A 22,178-nucleotide genomic window follows, 5' to 3' on the forward strand; every position below is an offset into this window, starting at 1 on the left:
GTCTTAAGTAAGCTTGGAACAGAACTGGAAATGTGATCAGCTCATGGCCCTATTTAGCAACAAAGAAGTACAAGTATGAGCAGCAAAATGAAAGCAATAATCTACCTCCAGAAAACCATCTCCTGAGCAGAGTCACATAATGGAACGTGATGTCAATACTAAAGATTAACTCAAATCGATTAGGCGACTCAATTGCTCACATTTCAGCCCTCATCAAAATTTCATGAGCTCTGTGAGAAGACATAAGTGCAATCTGCTGTAGTAAAGTAATACTGGAATGGAAGAATTCCACTTACTATGAAAAGACTGTAAGACTAGAGAGGCCGCGACAATGAGAGGCCCGCGCACCGCGATGAAGAGTGGCCCCCGCTCGCCGCAACTGGAGAAGGCCCTCGCACAGAAACGAAGACCCAACACAGCCAAAATAAATTAATTAATTAATTTTAAAAAAATTCATTAAAAAAATTTCAAGTTTATACAAAAATAGAAAAATAAGAAGAACTACCATTTACACACACCCAGCTTCAACAATTACCATCTCCTGGTCAGTGTTGTTTGAATGAGACCCCAACCCACATTTCTCTCGGTCGCCCCTCACTGGATTATTTTGAAGCAAACTCCAGGGATCTTATTATTTCATTGCTAATTACTGTAGTACATATCTCTAAAAGATAATGACTTTTTAACAAAATCACAAAACCATTACCAATGTAAACATTAATATAAATTTCTTAATACCATCAAATATCCAATCAGTCCCCAATTTTCTCAAGAATTCTTTTTACATTTGGTTTGCTCATTGAAACAAGGCTTACACATTACATTTGGTTGGTAGGTCCCTTCAATCTCTTTTAATCTATAGATTACTCCTCCTGCTTTTTATTTCTTACAATTTATTCGTTGAAGAAATTGGAGTGTTTGCCCCAAAGTCCCCCAGAGTCTGCATTTTGCTAACTCTGTCTTCAGTATATCACCTAACACATAGCTCCACCCTATGTTCTGGGTAAGTCTGTAATTAGTACTAGCAGTTTGATCCTAAGTGTTACCCGGCCCTTTCATCAGCAGGCACCTGACGTGTCTCCTGCAGTGTCAGAGTCACTGACGATCACCATCTAGGTCATTATTCACTTGGATTTGCAAAGTGGTCACATCGAATTCCATCACTCCTTCCCTCCACAACCATTTGATTACCATGTAGAATAACTCTTACAGCAAAGACACAACAATGCTTGATTCTTTCTCTTTATTATTTTCCAGAAAAGTGAGTTAGTTCACTTAGCATTCTCCAAAGGTCAACAATGAGTGTTTGGTTTTTTTTGAAATGTCATACATCATGGATTTTAAATATACTGATGTGATATTCAATCCACTGTGATCATTATTCTTATTGACTAGGCAGTAGGAGCCTCTCCAAGTTTAACTCCTGGTTCTTCTGACAAGACCACAGTAATCTTGGATGCTTCCTTGTCTTCTGGTTTGACAAGATGTGCCTGGCTTTATGAAGTCTGGAAACAGGTACTATTACCTTACATGTATCTTAATGTAATATTAATAAACCACATATTACATACTCTCCTATGGTTCCAAACTTGGTAGCCAGTGTGTATATTAAAGGAGACTAAGTAAAGACGTCAGTTTATTGACCATTAAATGTAGAATGGGATCCTGGATGGAAAAAACAAAGGCCAATACTGGAACAACTGGAAAATTTGAACACGGGGACACGTTAGACAATAGTATTGAATCAATGTTAAATTTCCTGAATTTGATAACTGAAATGTAACATATAAAAGAAAGTCCTTGTTCTTAGGCGATACATATTTTAAGTATTTAGGGATGAAGAGTTATGTGTGCAACTTCCTCAAACTGTTCCCAAAAATGTGTGTGTGTGTTCATGTGTACAGAGAAATCAAATGGCAAAATGCTTACTGATGATCTAGATGAAGATTATAGTGTTCATAGTTATTACTCTTGAACTTGTAAGTTTGAAATTTCAAAAAATAAAGAGTTGACGATAAAAGGCAAAAAAAAAATAAAATAAAATAAAAGGTGTGTCGGTCTCATCCTCCCTTTCTCGTTCTAGACCTGGAATCAGCCATTTCTCCAAGGAGCCTGTGATGGCTGCCGAGTTCCCCGGCCACCCATCCCTCCATCCCTCTATCCAGCTGTTGACCTTAATGGCTCACAGCTGCCCCTTCTTCACAGCACTCCCCTGGGCTACCCCAAGCTTCTTCACACCCTCCCTCTCCAGGAGCCCAGAGCCTGTGACTAACTCAGGTGGGGGACAAAAGGCTGGCTTCCAGTTGAGATGAACTCTGTGCATTGGTTCCCTGGAGCCAATGCAGGACCAGGCAGAGCCAGCCCCTGCCAAGCCAGCATCTGGCTTTGCCCCCACCCACCCTGCTTCCCTTGTTCCTCTCCTGACCCTCCCCCTCAATACATCACTTATGCCGCAGCACCCCTCCCAGGCTGTGCCTAAGGAACCTGACCCAAGACACAGCCTGGGTTTGTTTCCATAAGAAAGAGAATTTCCTGGCAGTCCAGTGGTTAGGACTCCGCGCTTCCAGTGCAGGGGGCGCAGGTTCGATCCCTGGTTGGGGAATTAAGATCCCGCATGCTACGTGGTGCAGCCAAAAAAAAAAAAAAAGAAAAAAATCTTAAAATAAATAAAATCCACGAATAAAAAAAAAAATGACACAGGGAATTATAGTCATTATCCTGTAATAACCTACAATGGAGTATAATCTGCAAAAATACTGAATCACTATGCAATACACCTGAAACTCACATAATACTGTAAATCAACTATACTTCAATTTAAAAAATGAATTAATTTTTAAAAAGGAATGACATTAGGATGCCGTAATACTGTATGGGCATTTCTACTGGATTGGTCACTGTTTCTAGTCCTGTTCAGCGGGCAGAGCCAGGAAATTTTTTTTTTAATGAAAAAAACCTCACTGTGTGTTCAAACTGATATTTCCAATTCAATTAGGGATTTACTTAACTTTCCTGATTTCACACCTGCATCTCCTCTCTCCCAACTGAAAATCCTGGCTCTGAACACCATCAACATATCTACTTTATTTCTGAAGTTTTTCTGACACAAGAACACAAACCGATCACAAAATAACACAATCTTTTGACTTAAAATGCAAGTTTACATTGTTTTAGATCAATCTTGCTTATTCCGGAGTATAATATTTTAACTCATGCAAATGTATTATACAATAGCCCTTAAAACCTCAACTAAGACTTTACATTCTAAGGAGTTTCTCTTTTCTAAGAATAATGATATTAACTGTCATTTCATGCATATGAAACAGCATGTCTTGCCATGTGACATTCAATCCACAGTCATGCCTGCACCAGGTATATAAGGACACGTCCTCCAATTAACAAGTGAGTCCTTCCTTAGCATTTGCTACTGGTAATTACCTTGTGCTTCTCACACTCCACGAGCTTTTTATTTAAAATAAGCTAAATGTATCTTCTCTGATGTTCTTATCATTTGGGCCCTTATTCTGTGAACCTTTACTGTGATTCTTCTGCCTCCTTGCCTGCAGCTGCTGTTTAAACTCAATTTCTTTTTAATTGCCGTAAAATACACAAAAAGTAAAATCTACCATCTTAACCTTTTTAAAGCATACAGTTCGGTACTATTAAGCACATTCACCTTGTTGAGCACCCAATCTCCGAACTCTTTTATTATTTATTTCTTTATTTATTTATTGGCCATGCCACGCAGCTTGCGGGATCTTAGTTCCCCAACCAGGGATTGAACCCAGGGTCACGGCAGTGAAAGCGGGCCTAACCACTGGACCGCCAGGGAATTTCCCCCAAACTCTTTTAATCTTGCAAAACTAAAAGGCCATACTCATCAGACAACTCCCCACTCCTTCCTCCCCCGCCCCTGGCAACCACCACATTCTACTTTTGTAACAGAGCAGGACCCTATGGGGCCTTCCTGGGACAGGCCTTCCCCCGTAACCTCTGCTTTAGCTCCTCTCTGAAGTACCTAGATAATAGTATTTAACACAAATATCCTGAGTGGTTTTGCAGATGTGAAACCCCACCACCACTACCAAGTGGAAGAACTGCTTGATGACCATGAGCACATAGTCCCAGGCCTCCTGGAGCCTAAGGACTGATGATGTTAACCCCTGTGACACCACCCTGCTGCCTCATCATCAGCCAATCAGAGAACTGTGCACAAGCTGATCACATACCCTGAGACCCCTCCTCTCCTGACCCTTAAAAATGCTTTGCCAAAACCCTTCCGGGAGCTCAAGGCTTTTCTGGCTAAGCCACCTCATCTCCTTGTATGGCCTTGCAATAAACCTTTCTCTGCTCCAAACTCCGATGTTTCGGCTTGTTTGGACTCACTGTGCGTCGGGCACAGGAACTTGCGCTAACAATTTCTGTTTCTACGATTTTGCTACTCGAGGAACCTCACAGAGTATTTGTCCTTTTGTGACTATCTTATTTCACTCAGCATAATGTCTTCAAGATCCATCCATGTTGCAACAGGTGTCATGATTTCCTTCCTTATTAAGGCTGAATAATATTCCATTGTATGGGGCTTCCCTGGTGGCGCAGTGGTTGAGAATCTGCCTGCCAATGCAGGGTACACGGGTTCGAGCCCTGGTCTGGGAAGATCCCACATGCCGCGGAGCAACTGGGCCCGTGAGCCACAACTACTGAGCCTGCGCGTCTGGAGCCTGTTCTCCGCAACGAGAGAGGCCGCGACAGTGAGAGGCCCACGCACCGCGATGAAGAGTGGCCCCCGCTCGCCGCAACTAGAGAAAGCCCTCGCACAGAAACGAAGACCCAACACAGCCAAAAATAAATAAATAAATAAAATAAATTTTAAATATATATATATATTCCATTGTATGGATACATCACATTTTGTTTATAACCATCAATGCACCTTTTGGGGTGCTTCTACCTTTTGGCTAATACAAATAATGCTACTATGAACATGGGTGTACAAACATCTCTTCCCCAGACCCTGCTTTCAATTCTTTTGGGTATATATCCAGAAGTGGAATTGCTGTACCTTACAATTTCTATTTTTAATTTTTGAGGAACTGCCATACTGTTTTCCAGAGCAGCTGCACCATTCCACATTCCCAGGAACAGTACACAAGAGTATTTAAACCTCATCTTAACATCAGATTAATTTAGGTATCTGATCTTCATCCACCATAGAGATGCTGAGCTGCACCTAGTGGGGGGGTCAGTGCTGACAGGTCAAGGATATTCCCCAGCATCAGAGTTAATTAGCTACTTTACCATGTGATAACTGAGCAGAAAGTGTGGAGGCTGAGGCATGGACTTGGTAGTATTAGACCAAAGCGGACTTGCCAATACATTGGTACCCTGGGGTGGCGGTACAGATAATGCAGGCTGTGAGCACGCTCTCAAAGGCATACAGCTACTCCTCAGGAATGAGTCAGGATGAAAACATGCATAATTCCTCCAGTCTACTGGAATCTATATTCTTGTCCCTGAAATTTCTCACCCAATTCCCCAAGTGCTCTCGGAGCTGAAGCTCTTCCTAACGGACGGCAGGGACAAGGGACGTCTGCTTCCATCTAGACTGATGACCTGGGCCAGTCCTTACTCTCTGAAACTCACTTTTGTCAGATTGGGTTAACAATATAAGCCCCACTCAAGGTACAAATTGCTTGTGCAGATTAAATGAGATCATGAATATGAACACACTTTTCAAAATATGAAGTGTGAAAAAAATGCACAACCTAAAAGTTGAGAGTTATGTTATATTCAGCAGACAAAACTGAGGACTTAATCCAGCGACACAGCCTCTCAGCTAGCTCTGAGGGACGGCTCCAAAGAGGCAAGGAGGGGGAGCCAGGATATACAGGAGTTTTTATAACAAAGACCAGGTAGTCAGAACATCAAAAGATTATTGTTAATAAAGAAAACCAGACATCTCAAGTTAAGGAATTTAGCACTTTTCTATGTATGGGAAGAGCCTATGTCTGGGCTCATTGAAATCTTCCTTTGACATGTACCTCAGCTATCTGGGGCCAGTATCCTGTGCTTTCTCATCCTGAGTCCCTTTGAGGGGTGCACAATGAGGGGAGACTGCAGTGCCTGACTGCTAGATGGCAGGCATTCTTTGTTTCCATCCTGAGTTCCCCCAGGTCTCACCGTGGGGTGGCTGTAAGGTGATGGCTTGATGGCTGCAACATCTTTTGCTTACTAATATGGCAGGCAGCATTTTTCATTCACAAGTGTTACTGCAAAGCCGTAGTTTTCCTGAAACATCACTGTCATTTCCAGAACTGACCACTTTTCTCCCAAGGCACAAACTAAATTCTGTTTGGATATGTTCAATTGTTCAGTTTCCACAGTTTGATTTTTTTGAACCACACTCATCACCTCACAATTGGGAAAAAAAAAAAAAAAAAGAGGCACTATTGAGAGAAATCAGATGGATTCTTGCCACTCACCAGGAGGGGGCTGAGAGGAGCACAACAGTGATATTTGGGAAAACTGAGAATTAGGTCTAGGAGAAAAGGTCCAGAGAGATGGAACCATGAGCCCAGAAAAGAAGCAGCTCTTTGATTCTCAAGTACAATGAACTGGCTCTGAATACAAGCCATCAAACAAGGGGAGACCTCATCATTGAAAGCACAGGACGAAAGGGAGTGAGACAAGCTCTAGATCTTCCACAGTACCTCTTCACAGATGGTACAATAGGAAATGGTTTTAAGTTGTAACCCACAGGATTTAGGCAAAGGTCAAGGAGTCACCCCAGGCAAACACGGCTGTTAAACATCAAACAGAATTTCAAGGGAAGCGCTAACTGTGTCCTTTAAAATAAAGAAATTTATACCCATCTTCTCGGAACAATTTAACATTCTGGTTAGGTTAGAAATAAAGACTGTTCTGGTTAGAAGTAAAGTAATAAACTAGACCATCTCTAAAGGAGTTATCTTTTCAGCTCTTTTATCCAACCCCTCCATGGAAACTTTGAAGAGACAAGTGGCTATCTAAAAATTTTCAGGGAAAAAAAAAAAAGACTAAAGCGTGCCTGGAGCCCATGCTCCGCAGCAGGAGAGGTCACCGCAGTGAGGGGCCTGCAGGCCGCGGCAAGGGGCGGCCCCCACTCGCCGCAGCTAGAGGGAGCCCATGCGCAGCAATGAAGACCCAACGCAGCCAAAAATAAAAAGACAAAAAATCAATTAATTAATTGATAAAATTTTTTTTCTGTAAGTTTTGTTTGCTTGGAGCTTAAAGAATTTAAGGTTTTCAAGACAACAGGTGATGCTGAGTACAAGAAAGACAAAAAGAATGGCAACAGGCCTTGCTGCAGTCAAATGCTGGCTTCAAAAAGAATCATCAGTTAGAAGAATGTGTTTATTTTTCTCCAAGCAGAGTACATGAACCCCTTCACCAAGTTCATTTTGGTTTCATGAGTTGTTTGAGAAACTAAACACTATCTACATTAGCACCATTCATTTAATATAGACCACGTACCCTGCATGCTCCTGTGCACCAATTATTCTTATACCTACTGATAGCAATTTTATAATAAATGAAACCTTTGGTAAGGTCCTGTAAGGGAGGTGTAGCAATGAGCAAAGACTCAGTAAGCTGAATGGACATTATTCCACAAAATCCTTCTGAAGCAGTTAGCAAAAGAAATTTGACTTTATTCATTCAGTTCATTCTCTAGAACTCCAAAGCGAAAAGGAAACAAACATTTCCTTTAGGAGCTTTGTATTCGCCAATTAATTAACCCAAAGGAAGGTGTGAGCTGTAAGCAAGCCTTCGCCAGAAAGGGAAGTGTCCCGAGGTTATGCAAATAAAGCCGCATGGGGTTACACACTGGAAAAGGAAAGGGAAAGGGAAGACCACTTAACAACCTAAGCAGGAAAGGGACAGAGAAACATCCTACATTCTCAACAAGATCAAGGATGTCTGGCTAGTCTTTTCTACACAGCAGCAGGCTCCCGACTACAAAGATGACCTGAAACCTGTTAATATTAATTTAAAACAAAGAAAAACTATGCAAAAGGGACTTCCATGGTGGTCCAGTGGGTAAGACTCCGCACTCCCAACGCAGGGGGCCTGGGTTTGATCCCTGGTCGGGGAACTAGATCCCACATGCCGCAACTAATGATCCCGCGTGCCGCAACTAAGATCTGGCATAGCCAAATAAATAAATAAATAAATATTTAAAAAAAAAAAAAACTATGCAATGTTCCAAAGTATCTTGCAGCCTTACAATGACCTAAGCTGCAAAGAGAAAAACAGAAAATTTCCCCAAGACTCGAAAACAAAATCCAACAACAGAAGGAAAAGGAAGGTGAGGTCAAGGAAGTGGTCTAGTAGGAGAAAGGGCAAGTCTGGGAAGGAGTAATCCATTTGCATGGGAAATCCTTTCCTGCTGCTCTTTAAAGTTTCTACCTGAGATGCTGCCTTTTCCTGGCCGAAGACGAACACCCTTCAGTGAAAGTCAAGAGCCCTGGACCCACCTCTGCCTAAGGCACCTGTAATTTTTTTTCCTTTTTTCTTTCATTCTTTTTTTTTTTTGATGTATTCAAGGGTTTGTTTTTCTGTGTCACTGAAAACAACAGATGTATTCAGCTGAGTGTACTTTTTTAAATTGTGTTTTCCCCTACCCCCATCCCCTACCTCTGGTGACCACCAATCTGCTCTCTGCGTCCGTCTTTCTGAAGGAAGGCGTCAGAAGTTAAAGGGAACCTCCGTCCTCTTCCTAACCTCTTGGCTCTGGAGGACCCCAACTGAGCCCCCAACGCCCTTCTCTATCACTATTCACTTCCTGGGTTATCCTGATCAGTCTCCTGGATTTGATAATATCCGTGTACTAACAACCCCATGAAATCCGGACCCTAGGAAATCTAGTAGATATTTCAGACTTAACATATCCAAACTGGAAATTTGATTTCCACCCCTCAGGCCACACCAGCTTCTTCCCCAGTGTTCACCTTTCAGAAAGCAGGACCACCAATCATCTGCGTTAAGCCTGCCTGTCCTCCAACCTGAGTCAGAAGTACCAGGCTCAAGACATGGAAACAACCTAAGTGTCCACTGACAGATAAATAGATAAAGAAGATGTGGTACATAGATGCAATGGAATATTAGCCATAAAAAAGAATGAAATAATGCCATTTGCAGCAACATGGATGGACCTAGAGATTATCATAAGTGACATAAGTCAGAGAAAGACAAATATATGATATCACTTCTATGTGGAATCTAAAATATGACACAAATGAACCTATCTACAAAACAGAAACAGACTCACAGACATAGAGAACAGACTTGTGGTTGCCAAGGGGGAGGGTGGTGGGAGAGGGAAGGATTGGGAGTTTGGGATTAGCAAATGCAAACTATTATATAAGGATGGATAAACAACAAGGTCCTACTGTATAGCCCAGGGAACTATATGCAATATCCTGTGATAAACCAGAGTGGAAAAGAATATGAAAAAGAATATATATATATGTGTGTAACTGAATCACTTTGCTGTACAGCAGAAATTAAAACAACATTAAATCAACTACACTTCAATAAAATTTTTTTAAAAATTTATCAGGCTTGATAATCCAGTTACTTGGGGCAGAAGCCCCCGAGTGAAGGACTGAAGCTCGTGGGCCTCGGTTTTGCCAGCATGGGGAGAGGGCTACCGCTTGGCCGGTACCTGGGGGCGCTGGCAGTTTTTAATCAGATAGTCCTTCACCTCTATGCGCTAGTGTCAGAGACTCTTAAGTCCAGGAAATGCAGGCGATGGGGTTGAAATGTGCACAAAACTTGAATCAGTGAAACGTAACAGGGACAGAGTCAGGGTGCCTGGTTATTTTCAGGTGCTCTAAAGTTTTGATTTCCCCTTTTTGTTCTACATTAACAGGATCAAGTGAGGGCACTAGGTAGAAAGACTCTTGCTGCCTCCCAGGTCCTCTGCCCCTGGAGGAGAGGCTGAATGAAAAGCATGGCAAGAGTGAGGTTTGGGGCTTACCTATGCTTTCCAGTACCATTTAAAAATAGGTTTTGATTGATGCAAAAGTTAAAAAACTTCTATGCAGCTAGGAAACCTGAGACTCAAACTGATGAAAGTACTTTAGGAGGGTTCATTAGGATAAACCTCTAGCCCTAAACACATGGTCATTTGAATCTATTCCAACTGCTCCGGTCGGAACACTTGGGTTTATATCTTCGTTCCATCATCCACCAGCTGTGTGACCTTGACAGGTTTCCTCCTCCGAAGAGTGAGCACCTGCCCCAGAGAACTGCTGGGAAGATGAAAGGGGAGAAAACGGGGAAGCACAGCGACACCTGCTGCCTGTGGGCTGCCGAGGTAGCGAGCGTGCAGTGACGTGAGCGCTCCGGTGATGGTGGTGATGGTGATGTTTCAAGCTCTAGGATTCAGACACAATTGCAATGTCAAAATACTAAAGAACCAAGGGAGATGTGGATCTAATTATCTCTTCCGCTCCAAGGTGGTAAAAATTCCTAAATGTTCCAGTGACATGTCTCAATATATAGGATAAGTCCCAAGACCTAAGAGAGAAAATCAGGATAAATGTTTGGCTTACTCACTCTTAGAAACATCTCATTTTTCAAAAGAGGGGGAAAAAAAACACATATATTACTAATTATGTTTATATTAGTGATCTCCGTTACTAATTCTTGTAGCCACGTTGGAATATAAACGATGAATTCAGAAAAAGTAAATAGGTTGGAGCAGCCAGAGATGCTAAAGTATAATGCATTCCATGCGGCTTGGGGCCCGCTTCCTGGCTGAAAGTGCACTGTCACAGCTTCTAAGTCATCTCCTTCACTGCTACATCCTGTGTCAGTCTTTTGACTCGTGGGCCTGTTTCTTACTCAGACTGCCGCTAGAAACGCCTGGAGTGCTTCACATAAAGTCATTCAAATAATCCTGAGTCACCACAGCCGATTTATTTTTATTTCAGCTCCAGGCCACCATCAGAGTTGACACTGACTCGTCCCCCCCGCCTCCCTCCCACTGTGTAAGCTGGAAAAGGCACAGGCTCCGGGCTCATGTGCTGGCCCTACTGGCTGCACCTAACCAAACCCAGAAGAGGACCCAAGGCTGGCGCTCAAGTCCACCTACAGCATGAAAACAGGGAAATGTCAGCAGAGGCTGAGCAGGAATCACATGACATACGAAGCCAACAGCCTCCTGCTACCAACTCTGACGATTTCCAGTCTACAAAACAACGACCCCTAGGAGACGCACACAGATGGAGGAAGTGAGCTTTACCCGCCCCAAAGAAGCTCCTGGAATGTTTTTATTGCCCCTAGCAACAAGGCAGCCTCCACTGCTATTTCCTGTCCTCTAATCCTGCTCCCTTCCAAATGATCCTTCCGAAGGAGAGAGGGCAAAGGCCTTCCGGAGGGCAAAGGCCTTCCTCAGCAGTGACCACCAGATGCCGGCAGAGAGCTACAGGCAATGTCCCAGTCCAGGTCCTAATCACCGGACACCCAGACCTCCGTAGTAGCTACTGACCCGGCCCTGTCCTGCTCCCCTCTGACCCACCCTGCTCAGGTTTAATTCCTAAAATCCTGCTGTGATGATGCTACTCATCTCTTCCAGTGTCTCCATGAAGCACAGAAAATGAAGTTTAAACACAGTGGTATTCTGGCCCCATCTCTTTTTCAGGCTTTATCTTGTACGTTTCTCATAATCCCCCACATCCAGCCAAACAGTTCTCAGCACTTCTGCTTACTCTATTTCCCAGAGCTGACGTCTGCTGGCTCTCCAATTCCTACCCATAATTAAGCCCAACTCAATCCCGTCTCTTCCGTGAAGTAGTTACCCCCAACCACCTTATTTGGGGGGTAAAAGAAAAATATCTCTCCATTGTCTGAATTCCTATAGTGCCTAACCTACACGTCATGTATAAATATCATTCGTTCATTTGTTCAATAAAATGCATCAGATGTCATATGCCAGGAAATATGCTAGGCCAGACGATATGGCCCCCAAGGAAGTCAAGGTCTGGGGGGGAAGGAGAGGAAGGAATTACCATGTACTGAGTGTTTATGCCAAGCAGGCCACCTAATTCCACCCGTCAGTTCATCCTCACCCCTCAGTGAGGTCGCCGTTGTTATTATCACTTCACAGTAAGAAAGCTGAGTCTCGAGGAGTTGAACAGCTCGGCAAAGATGACCACGTATGTTTTTTACTTGCCAGGGTCCCTGTCTGTCCCCTCAGACTCTGCCCATCCCTGGTGACTCTGCCCTGTCCTCGGGGTGCTGATCCCTGGAACTCGCATCACCCACACTCCCCAGCCCTCTGGTGTCCTGTTGGGTCGGGTTGATGGAAAAGCAGGAGCTGAGAAGGCAACACATCTGCTCCCCCTGCCCCCTTCCTGACTCACTGGGTTCTGGCCGGGCTGCACGCCTCGGCCACAGCTCCTGGGGAAGGCTGCTTCCTTGGCTCCAGCCCTCTGACCAGGACCCAGCAAGGCCCCTGCCGTCTGCCACCCCTGCAGGCGAGGGGTGGAAGGTAGGTAGGTAGGTAGGTAGGTAGGTAGGTAGGTTCCACCTGAAGGCTGCTGGAGCATCTCAGCCCTGCCCATGCTTCTGGAAACATTCCTTCCATTAAACTCTTATGGTGCCAGCTGTTTCCTGCCGGATACATAGAGCAGGAGTCGAACCCGTGTCCATCTCACTACTGAGCCTGCCTTTTTCACTTGAGTAACTGCGCTGCTGGAGATCTGTACAAAGGGCCGAGGACCAAAGCAGAACGCACCTCACTCTGATGGGAAGGATCAGAAAAGACTTTCCTGATCAAGCCACCTGATCACGAGTCAGTGTTCAGAGGTGAACTGGAATTCTCCAGGCAAACAGAGAGCGAGGACAGGTGTTCCAGGGCAGAGTCACCAGGCATGGGGACTATGTCTTGTGACCAAGGCAGTTAGGTACAGTGCTCAGGAGGGAACAAGGGGGGGTGGAGGGTTCCTAAACGTTGATGATGATCACGTACTTCTCCAGCCACATGGGGAGATTAGAAGAAAGAATTAGCTAGATTCTGAGGAGGAGAACCAATGTGCCTATTCCCTACCTTCAACAGAGCCCTGTCAGAAGATAAACCCAACGATTCAGCATAATATATCCCTTAATGACCCTGGTCTCATCTACCAGCACCACCTCGGGCTGACCCCCGAGCCTGCCACGCCGTCACGCCTCTGTGCTCTTGTACACGTTCTCCTCGTCAGAGACGCCTCCCTCCATTTCCCACCGGATCAACCCCTCCTCTTCCAGGACGCGCCTCAGGCGTCTGCTTCTCTGCAAGTATTTCTGGCCTTGCGCCACGTTCCCTAGTGCCGGGTGCACAGTCCACGGCAGCACTTCCCTAACACAGGCCTGCACTCCGTTTACTCGTGTGCGTGTCTGTCCATGGACTCAGCTGTGAGGTGCTGGGCAGCAGGAAGGCAGAAAGTTGCAGAGGAAGTGCGGGGGCCCTGGAGGCCGCCGCCTAGACCCAAACCCTAGACTCTGCCCCCAAACAACTGGGTCACCTTTGGCAAGTTATTCACCTCTCTGGGCCTCAGTTTCATCATTCAGAAGATGAATAATTCCAGTTACACAAGTAAGCCCTCAATAACCGTTAGTTATTAATACATACCTGTGCATCTCTTATTTCCTGTATGAAAAAGCTTACGTTTGTTGAATGAATAAATTTTCCTACAATTTCCTGTTGCTCCACGTAGATACCAAATTCTACTTAGCCTTTGTTTTATTCAATCATGAAAGGAAGGCTCTCATCTCTAAGTATGTGCTTATTTTACCATTGGCTAAACAGGACCTTTCCTGTAAAGGAATTCAGCTTCTTGCCATTGTCGCTGGCCTGGTAGCAAACTCCACATGTGTCTGCTACACAGTTACCCCACAGAAGGGCAGGTCTGTTTATATAATTTACAGAGACATATTATCACGTCAAATCTTGCTGGCTCCCCTCAGCTGGCATGAGTCACGACAATCATGGGCTCTCCACAGCACAGGAGGGACTCATAGGGAAACTTTTTTTAATGCTGAAGCAATGCAAGATTACTGCAGTCATGAAATACTCCTTGAAAGTTTTTAAAATGTCAGTGTCTAAGCCCCAAATCCTTAACTGTCACAGCCCCAGCAACACGTCCCTGTGTAAGAGCCCCAACCAAGACAGAAGATCAGAGCACACGGAACAGCGTGCTCAGGAGATGAGCAGGGGTGAAGACCAGGTGGGCACCAAGCTTCCCAGGTAACTGTTCAGGTAACTTCCCTGGTAACTGTCCAGGTAAGGCAGCTCGGCCGACAGAGACCCAGGGCACTTGCTAGAAGAGGACAGCAGTGCCGCCTGGGAGCAACATAAAAGTCACCCGGAGGGGCCAGCTCCCTCAGCATCACCCGGAGGACAGCTGCAGACGAGGGGGTCAGCCCCTCCCTCCACACCTCCCCATCCCGATGCTGCTTTGTTGTCACCCCCCCTCCACCAGCTCAGCTCTCACCACTGCAGGCCTCGGCTGGGTAACTCCATGGCCCCGTCCGGGCTCTAGACCCCACTCTCATGTGGTCAGGATTCACCAGTTTTCAATCCCCCCGCCCACCGCTGACCAGCGCTTCCTGGGAAACCACATTCCTCGCTGGCACTCGCGTGAGTTCCCGACTACTTGCTGGGACAATAAGAGAATAACCGAATTACTTAAAGTCAATCTGATCATTTTTGAAGACTAAGAGAAGGACCACCCCATGTGACAACATATTTAATATTCTTTGAAAAGACAATTCCCTACTTACAGGTCTCCTGGTGGAAGCGCCTTGGACGGAGTGGTAGAATTCTGGCTGGACGCGGCTGCTTTTCTTGATTCTTCGTTTCCTCACTGAGATCTCCTGCTCGCTCTGGTGGTGAACCTCTACGGCAGGCTTGGCTTCTTCCAGCCGGGCAGCTGCAGCCGCTGCGGCCCGTCTCCTAAGGTGCCGAGGGCTGGCTCGGAATCCCTGGGGCAGGAAACACAAGTGAACAGATGCAGATTGGTCCTGAGTCAGTTGGGCAGTTCTCTGGGGCTAGTTGTACAGAGACGTCCAAAGACACCAGCTCTGTGAGCTCTTTGACCACCCAAAGTGAGCTCAAAGTGTAGCAAGGCTTGTGTGTCCTGCAAAGCATCTCGTGTTCCGGGGCCCAGAGTTATTCTACCTTAAGAGATGTTTTAATCCAGAAATGCTAGTTTAAAAAAAAGTAGGCGGGCATACTGCTTTACTTATGTGGATATAAGTCAGACTAAGTGTGAAGAAGGGGGGGCTCCAGGTGGGCGTGAGGATGGTACAGGGAAAGGACCCAGTATTACCCCAGGGAAAGGGATGCTCTGCTTCCCTGGAAGTGGACTGTGCAGGAAGGAAGGCAGGAATGCAAGGCATCATCATGAAACTCCTTAAAGGGAGGGTCTAACACCAAATGGCGGCAGGACAGTGCAGCAAACGGTATGGGTTTGGGGTGTCAGATGGGCTTGGGTCTAAATGCTGACCTGTTCATTACAGCTACACATTTATTAAACATTGATGATCTAATTTTTCCAGAAATTAGATAACATTCTCCTCACAGGGTTTTTAGGTTTTAAATAACGTAACAGACGTAAAAGCAAATGTAAGCAGATACTATGCTTAGACGTAAAATTCTAATCATAGTATCTGGCAGACACCAGGTGCTCAATGAAATGTTAACTTTCCTTCTTTTTTACAGTACGGTGAGTATAAGGACAACTCGCTGGGCAAGGAAACAAGTTCAGCTGTGCATCTGGGAACGTGCACACGGTTTTGGAAAATACCAAAGAATTACATAAAATAACCTCTGTCCTGGAGTAGCTGAGGATTTGCTGCAGAGCAGAAGTCTGCTGCAGAGTACACGAGCAGACTGGGATGGGCGATGCGGGGTGAGGGGCAGTGGAGGGCGCGAGGTGCAGACAGACCCTACAGGAGGAATCAGTCGATGAAGCTGAGCTCAGCGGACCAGTGGAATGTGGAGAAGGGATAGAATTTATGTTCCAGGCAAGGGAACAACATAAGGCAAGAATGAAGAAGTAAAGTGACGGATGGATGGATGAATGGATGCATGGAATGTTTATGTAGCAATAAGAAACACTGCTTGATGATGTGCACACCCACATGCAGGGGAGCTCACAAAGGGACGAGGGGAGAGCCTGCCGTCTGATGATGGGGCCCTAGACACCAGGCTGAGGATGAAGGAGAAAAAGACAGAAGTTCCAGGTGACCCGCAAAGTCAAAGGAGGGCGGAGGTCAACAGAGATCAACAAGGGAGGAAATGCAAATGGATTTGGCAAAACTGAGGTCACAGTTTGGGCACTTTCTTCTTACCCCAAACACATGAGCTTGTTTCCACGTCTCCTCTGTGTGCAGGCCTGGGGGGAAGGTGTTCCTCAACCCCAAACAGGCCCAGAACATGCCCAGACTCCCATATAACCCCAGGGCTGTGCAGCAGGTGCTGTGAAAACGATGGAGAAGGGGAAACTGGGCCGATGGCTAAGCCGGGCTGCTTTTTAAATATGCAGGTTCCTGGATGTCCTCCCCCTACGCTCCCCTCCTCCCACACACTCACGCACATATACTCCATACTCTGATAGCTACTGAGGGGTTGAGTCACCACTAGGTGGCACTGATTTCCAGAAACATGTGCGCTGGTGGAATGAACTGAGTGTTCTGATGATACACTAGCTTCTGTCCCAGTGGGGTGAGCTAAGCATATTTCTTAGATAATGATGCAGACTCTCCTTCTCTTATGCTCTTAGGAGTAATAAACAACCAAATTTTACTTAACTTAACTTCTATTATTACCAATAGTTCTCGAGGGCCTACAAATTCTAGAAACTCTTAGGAAAACTACATAAAACTCACTTAAAGTGACCAAAAAAAAAAAAAAAGTAAAACATGTTGGTACAGTCATTCTGGAGAACAATAACCCAGTAAATCCACACCCCTGTATCTACTCTGGAGAAACTCTGGCAAGTAGGCCCAAGAAGATATTCAAGCATTGCTTACAATAAAAATTAGAAACTGTTTAAATCAGTCTTTCCTCAACTTCTGTCACTTTCATTCCACCTTCACATTTTTCTAAGATTAGAGCACCATCATACACACCTCTGTGATTTATCTTATATCCAAATATACGTGGACTATTTTAAAATAACTTCTTACAAGCACTACAGGGCAGTACACAGACAGCAAGCAGCCAAGCTATCTGGGTTCACACACAGCCTCTGTCACTTCCTAGTTGTGTGACCTTGAAGAGTTACTGAGAGAGTTATGTCCTCATCTGTAAAATGGAGATTAAAAACAGTACTTCATTCATAGGGATGTTGAGAAGCATAAATGAATTAATAAATGTAAAGTACTTAGAAAAGGGCCTGGCACACAGCAATATATAAGGGTTGGCTATGATTATTAGGTATATTGCTTGTGTGAATAAAAGATATTCTTAAAGACAAAAGTGTGTTATTAATCAGATGTAAAAAGGAAAATGAATCACACTGCAGGTGTGCCCTGCTGATAGACACATGAGGTACCAACCACCCTGGTCATAAGGAGAGAGTTCCTTGCTCCAGAGAGTCCCAGGCACTTGTTGTCCTGAGAGTCCAACTGTCTGGGCTAGAACCCCAGCTCTCCCACTTACTAGGTGTACGATCTTGGCCAAGTTACTTCTCTGAGCCTCAGATTCTTCCTCTGCCAAATGCATACAGTATTCCCCCTCTAGTAGTTACATGGTATTTAGATGAGATAGTCCACATCAGCCTCTTAGAACAGTACACAGATTACAGTAAGCAGTCAATGCATTACCGCCTTATTATTACGGTTTCACTTCCTGGATGCTACAGCAGCAACTCACCTGCCAGCAGTTCAGAGCTATGATCACAAACACTGCAAACAGCACACAGTCATTGCCGAGCAGGCATTTTTTTAATCTCCCTAAACCACTGTAGAGAATTATTGGTTTGGGGTTTATTACACTTGCTTGTCCTAAATACTATAAAAAGTAAGCCATGACTTTTAACAGAAGGAAATTTTCTTTTAAAACAGTAGGTGGTGCTATAAGCTCTCACAGGTGTTAATGGGATTTGATGGAGTCAGTATAAAGTCCATTTCTCCCTCTAGCCATTTGATCTTACCCGGATGCCCTTCAACCAGTAGGTGATGGGAACTTGGCAGTCTCTTGGTAGTGGACTTCTGCCATTTTTAGGCCACCCTGTTTTTAAATTTATTTATTTATTTATTTATTGAAGTATAGTTGACTTACAATGTTGTGTTAATTTCTGGTGTACAGCAAAGTGATTCAGATATATATCTATATATCTATATATAGATATATAGATATATATATCTTTTCCAGATTCTTTTCCCATATAGGTTATTACAAAATATTGAATATAGTTCCCTGTGCTATACTCGTATACTTGTCCTTGTAGATGATCTATTTTATATATAGTAGTATGTTATCTGTTAATCCCAAACTCCTAATTTATCCCTCCCTCCCTTTTCCCTTTGGTAACCATAAGTTTATTTTCTCTGTCTGTGAGTCTATTTCTGTTTTGTAAATAAATTCATTTATACCATCTTTTAGATTCCACAAGTAAGTGATATCATATGATATTTTTCTTTCTCTTTTTGACTTACTTCTCTTAGTATGATAATCTCTAGGTCCATCCACGTAGCTGCAAATGGCATTATTTCATTCTTTTTTATGGCTGAGTAGTATTCCATTCTACACATTTACCACATCTTTATTCATTCATCTGTCAATGGACATTTAGGTTGCTTTCATGTCTTTAGGCCACCCTGTTTTATCAGCACCCTTTGGGCAGTAACTTCTCAGATGCACAGTCCTGATACACAGCTAAGTCTGGGTGCTCCACAGCCCACTCTAGATCTTCCCTCTCAATAATCTGGTATAGTTCCCAGGGAGGCTCACGGTCAAGGATCAACTCATTGCAGTCTCTCTGCTTGGACACTGAATATTAAGCAGAGGGATGTAAAGACTGAAAATAGCAGAAGGAATTCATCAGTCTAGTGGATGCCCCAAAGACCTTCTGAAGCTGCCTACTTCTGCTATAACAATTCAGTTTTGATTGTAAATTCTACCATACATTTGTAATAAATTCTCTTTTGGTTTAAATCAGAGTCAAATTCCATTGCCTGCAAACAAAACCCCTGATGCATACTCTTTCTGTTAGGTTTCACGTGGCTAGCTATTTTCCTCACACATCGAATACTCAGACTTAACCAGGCTGTTTGTTTAGACTGTCAAAAAAGGGAGAAGATATTAATAGCAATAATTTACTAAGCACCATTTAGGTGCTAAGCCTATTATATCCACTTCATAGACAACCAAACTGAAGCTTACCAGGAGTAAGTAACCTACCTAAGGCCAAAACCCACAAATAGAAAAGCTCGTCTTTCTAACTCCAAACCCGTGCCCTCTCCACTTTGCTCTTAGGTAGGGAGGTTATAAGGCAGTAATGCATTCAGAGCTAATCTTCTACATATACTCAGAACATATGTTGACTGATTAAAACAAGAAATGTCTACAAACGTTTTAGATAAGTCAGGCAGAAATTGAAAAAGTTAACATTTTCAAGTAAGAATTATTGTTATATAAGATCAAAGCACCATCCAGTTTACTGATGAAGCATCTGAACAAATGGAAACTTAATGCAATGAGTATTTATATAGAATTGTTTTTGTGTTATTGCTGTACCTGAAAAGCTAAGGTTTATAGGTAAAGACATAGATTTACCATATTCAAATATTATGAAGCTCAATAAGCTGATGTTTATAAAGCATGTAATGCCCCATAAAAACCCTACGATTCTCTTCATCCAAGGCTAGAAATAAAGTATAGAGTAGAAGTTCTTGAATCCATGGATAAAATTCAAGGGAGATGGAGCAGGCAATCAATGAACTTGGATGGGGAAAAATATGTCTTTATTTTCACTAAACGCTAATTAAAACTTAGCATAGGGTTTCCCTAGTGGCTCAGTGGTTAAGAATCTGCCTGCCAATACAGGGGACACGGGTTCGAGCACTGGTCCGGGAAGATCCCACATGCCACAGAGCAACTAAGCCCATGCGCCACAACTACTGAGCCTGTACTCTAGAGCCCGTGAGCCACGACTACTGAGCCCACGTGCCACAACTAGTGAAGTCCACGTGCCTAGAGACCATCCTCCGCAACAGAGAAGCCACCGCAATGAGAAGCCCATGCACCGCAACAAAGAGTAGCCCCCGCTCGCCACAACTAGAGAAAACCTGCACGCAGCAACAAAGACCCAATGCAGCCAAAAATAAACAAAGTAAATAAATTTTAAAAAACAAACAAACTTAGCATATCCCTCAATTATAAATGCAGGCCATAAACCTGGTATTATAAGCAATATCTGACTTTTGCCACTAAAAGAAATCACAGATATTTAAATATTAAATTATAGTGGCTGAAGATATCTTGAAATACCATTTACATTCATTGCTACTTCAAAATCAGAGTAGTTATTAAATCTGTTACTAGATCTTGTTATTTAATGCATTAATAAATACATATATTGCTCTGTCAAAAAATTCTTTTAATTGAAATTGTAATTTTAATTGAAGTAAGGTTGATTTACACTGTTGCGTTAGTTTCAGGTGTACAGCAAGGTGATTCAGTCATACATATTCTTTTTCAGATTCTTTTCCATTATAGGTTATTATAAGATATTGAGTATAGTACCCTGTGGGGTACCCTAGCTCCTTGTTGGTTATCTATTTTATACAGAGTAGTGTGTATCTGTTCATCCCATACTCTTAATTTATCCCTCCCCCTCTTCACCTTTGGAAACCATAAATTTGTTTATGTCTGTGAGTCTGTTTCTATTTCATGAATAAGTTCATTTGTACTATTTTTTAGATTCCACAAACGAGTGATATCAGATATTTGTCTTTCTCTGACTTACTTCACTTAGTTAAAGATAATCCCTAGATCCATCCATGTTGCTGCCAATGGCATTATTTCACTCTTTTTTAAGGCTGAGTAATTTTCCGTTGTATATATATATCACATCGTCTTTTTTTTTTTTTTTTTAATTAATTAATTAATTAATTTTTGGCTGTGTTGGGTCTTCGTTTCTGTGCGAGGGCTTTCTCCAGTTGCGGCGAGCGGGGGCCACTCTTCATCGCGGTGCGCGGGCCTCTCACTATCGTGGCCTCTCCTGTTGCGGAGCACAGGTTCCAGACGCACAGGCTCAGTAGTTGTGGCTCACGGGCCCAGTTGCTCCACGGCATGTGGGATCTTCCCAGACCAGGGCTCAAACCCGTGTCCCCTGCATTGGCAGGCAGATTCTCAACCACTGCATCACCAGGGAAGCCCCGATATCACATCTTCTTTATCCATTCATCTGTTAATGGACATTTAGATTGTTTCCATGTCTTGGCTACTGTAAATAGTGCTGCAATGAACACTGGGTGCATGTATCTTTTCAAATTAGAGCTTTTGTCTTTTCCAGATGCATGCCTAGGAGAAGGATTGCTGGATCACATGGTAACTCTATTTTTAGTTTTTTGAGGAACCTCCATACTGTTTTCCATAGTGGCTGCACCAATTTACTTTCCCACCAACAGTGCAGGAGGGTTCCCTTTCCTCCACACCTTCTCCAGCATTTTATCATTGGTAGACTTTTTGATGATGGCCGTTCTGAACAGTGCAAGGTAATACCTCATTATAGTTTTGATTTGCATTTCTCTAATAATTAGCGATGTTGAGCATCTTTTCATGTGCCTGTTGGCAACCTGTATGTTTTCTTTGGACTCTTCTGCCCATTTTTTTGATTTTGTTGTTTGGTTTTTTGTTATTAAGTTGTATGAGCTGCTTGTATATTTTGGAAATTAAGCTCTTGTCAGTCAGTCACATCATTTGCAAATATTTTCTCCCAGTCCACAGGTTGTCTTTTCATTTTGTTTATGGTTTCCTTTGCTGTGCAAAAGCTTATAAGTTTGATTAGGTCCCATTTGTTTATTTTTGCTTTTATTTCCAATGCTTTGGGAGACTGACCTAAAAAAACATTGGTACAATTTATGTCAGATAATGTTTTGCCTACGTTCTCTTCTAGGAGTTTTATGGTGCCATATCTTAT

The 22,178-nt window shown here is 43.5% G+C and overlaps 1 protein-coding gene across 14 annotated transcripts in view; it reads right to left on the reverse strand.

Annotated features, from left to right (window-relative positions):
* Positions 1-22,178, reverse strand: part of DST (dystonin) — a 510,328-nt gene that overhangs the window by 440,299 nt on the left and 47,851 nt on the right. For all 14 annotated transcript variants that reach the window (XM_059939019.1, XM_059939025.1, XM_059939006.1 and 11 more), the window contains exon 3: positions 14,809-15,009. In XM_059939019.1, coding sequence (XP_059795002.1) covers positions 14,809-15,009 — 201 coding nt within the window. The remainder of the gene's footprint in view (positions 1-14,808; positions 15,010-22,178) is intronic.

This window comes from Balaenoptera ricei, chromosome 11 (genome assembly GCF_028023285.1).
Source record: "Balaenoptera ricei isolate mBalRic1 chromosome 11, mBalRic1.hap2, whole genome shotgun sequence".
NCBI classification, from domain to species: Eukaryota; Metazoa; Chordata; class Mammalia; order Artiodactyla; family Balaenopteridae; genus Balaenoptera; species Balaenoptera ricei.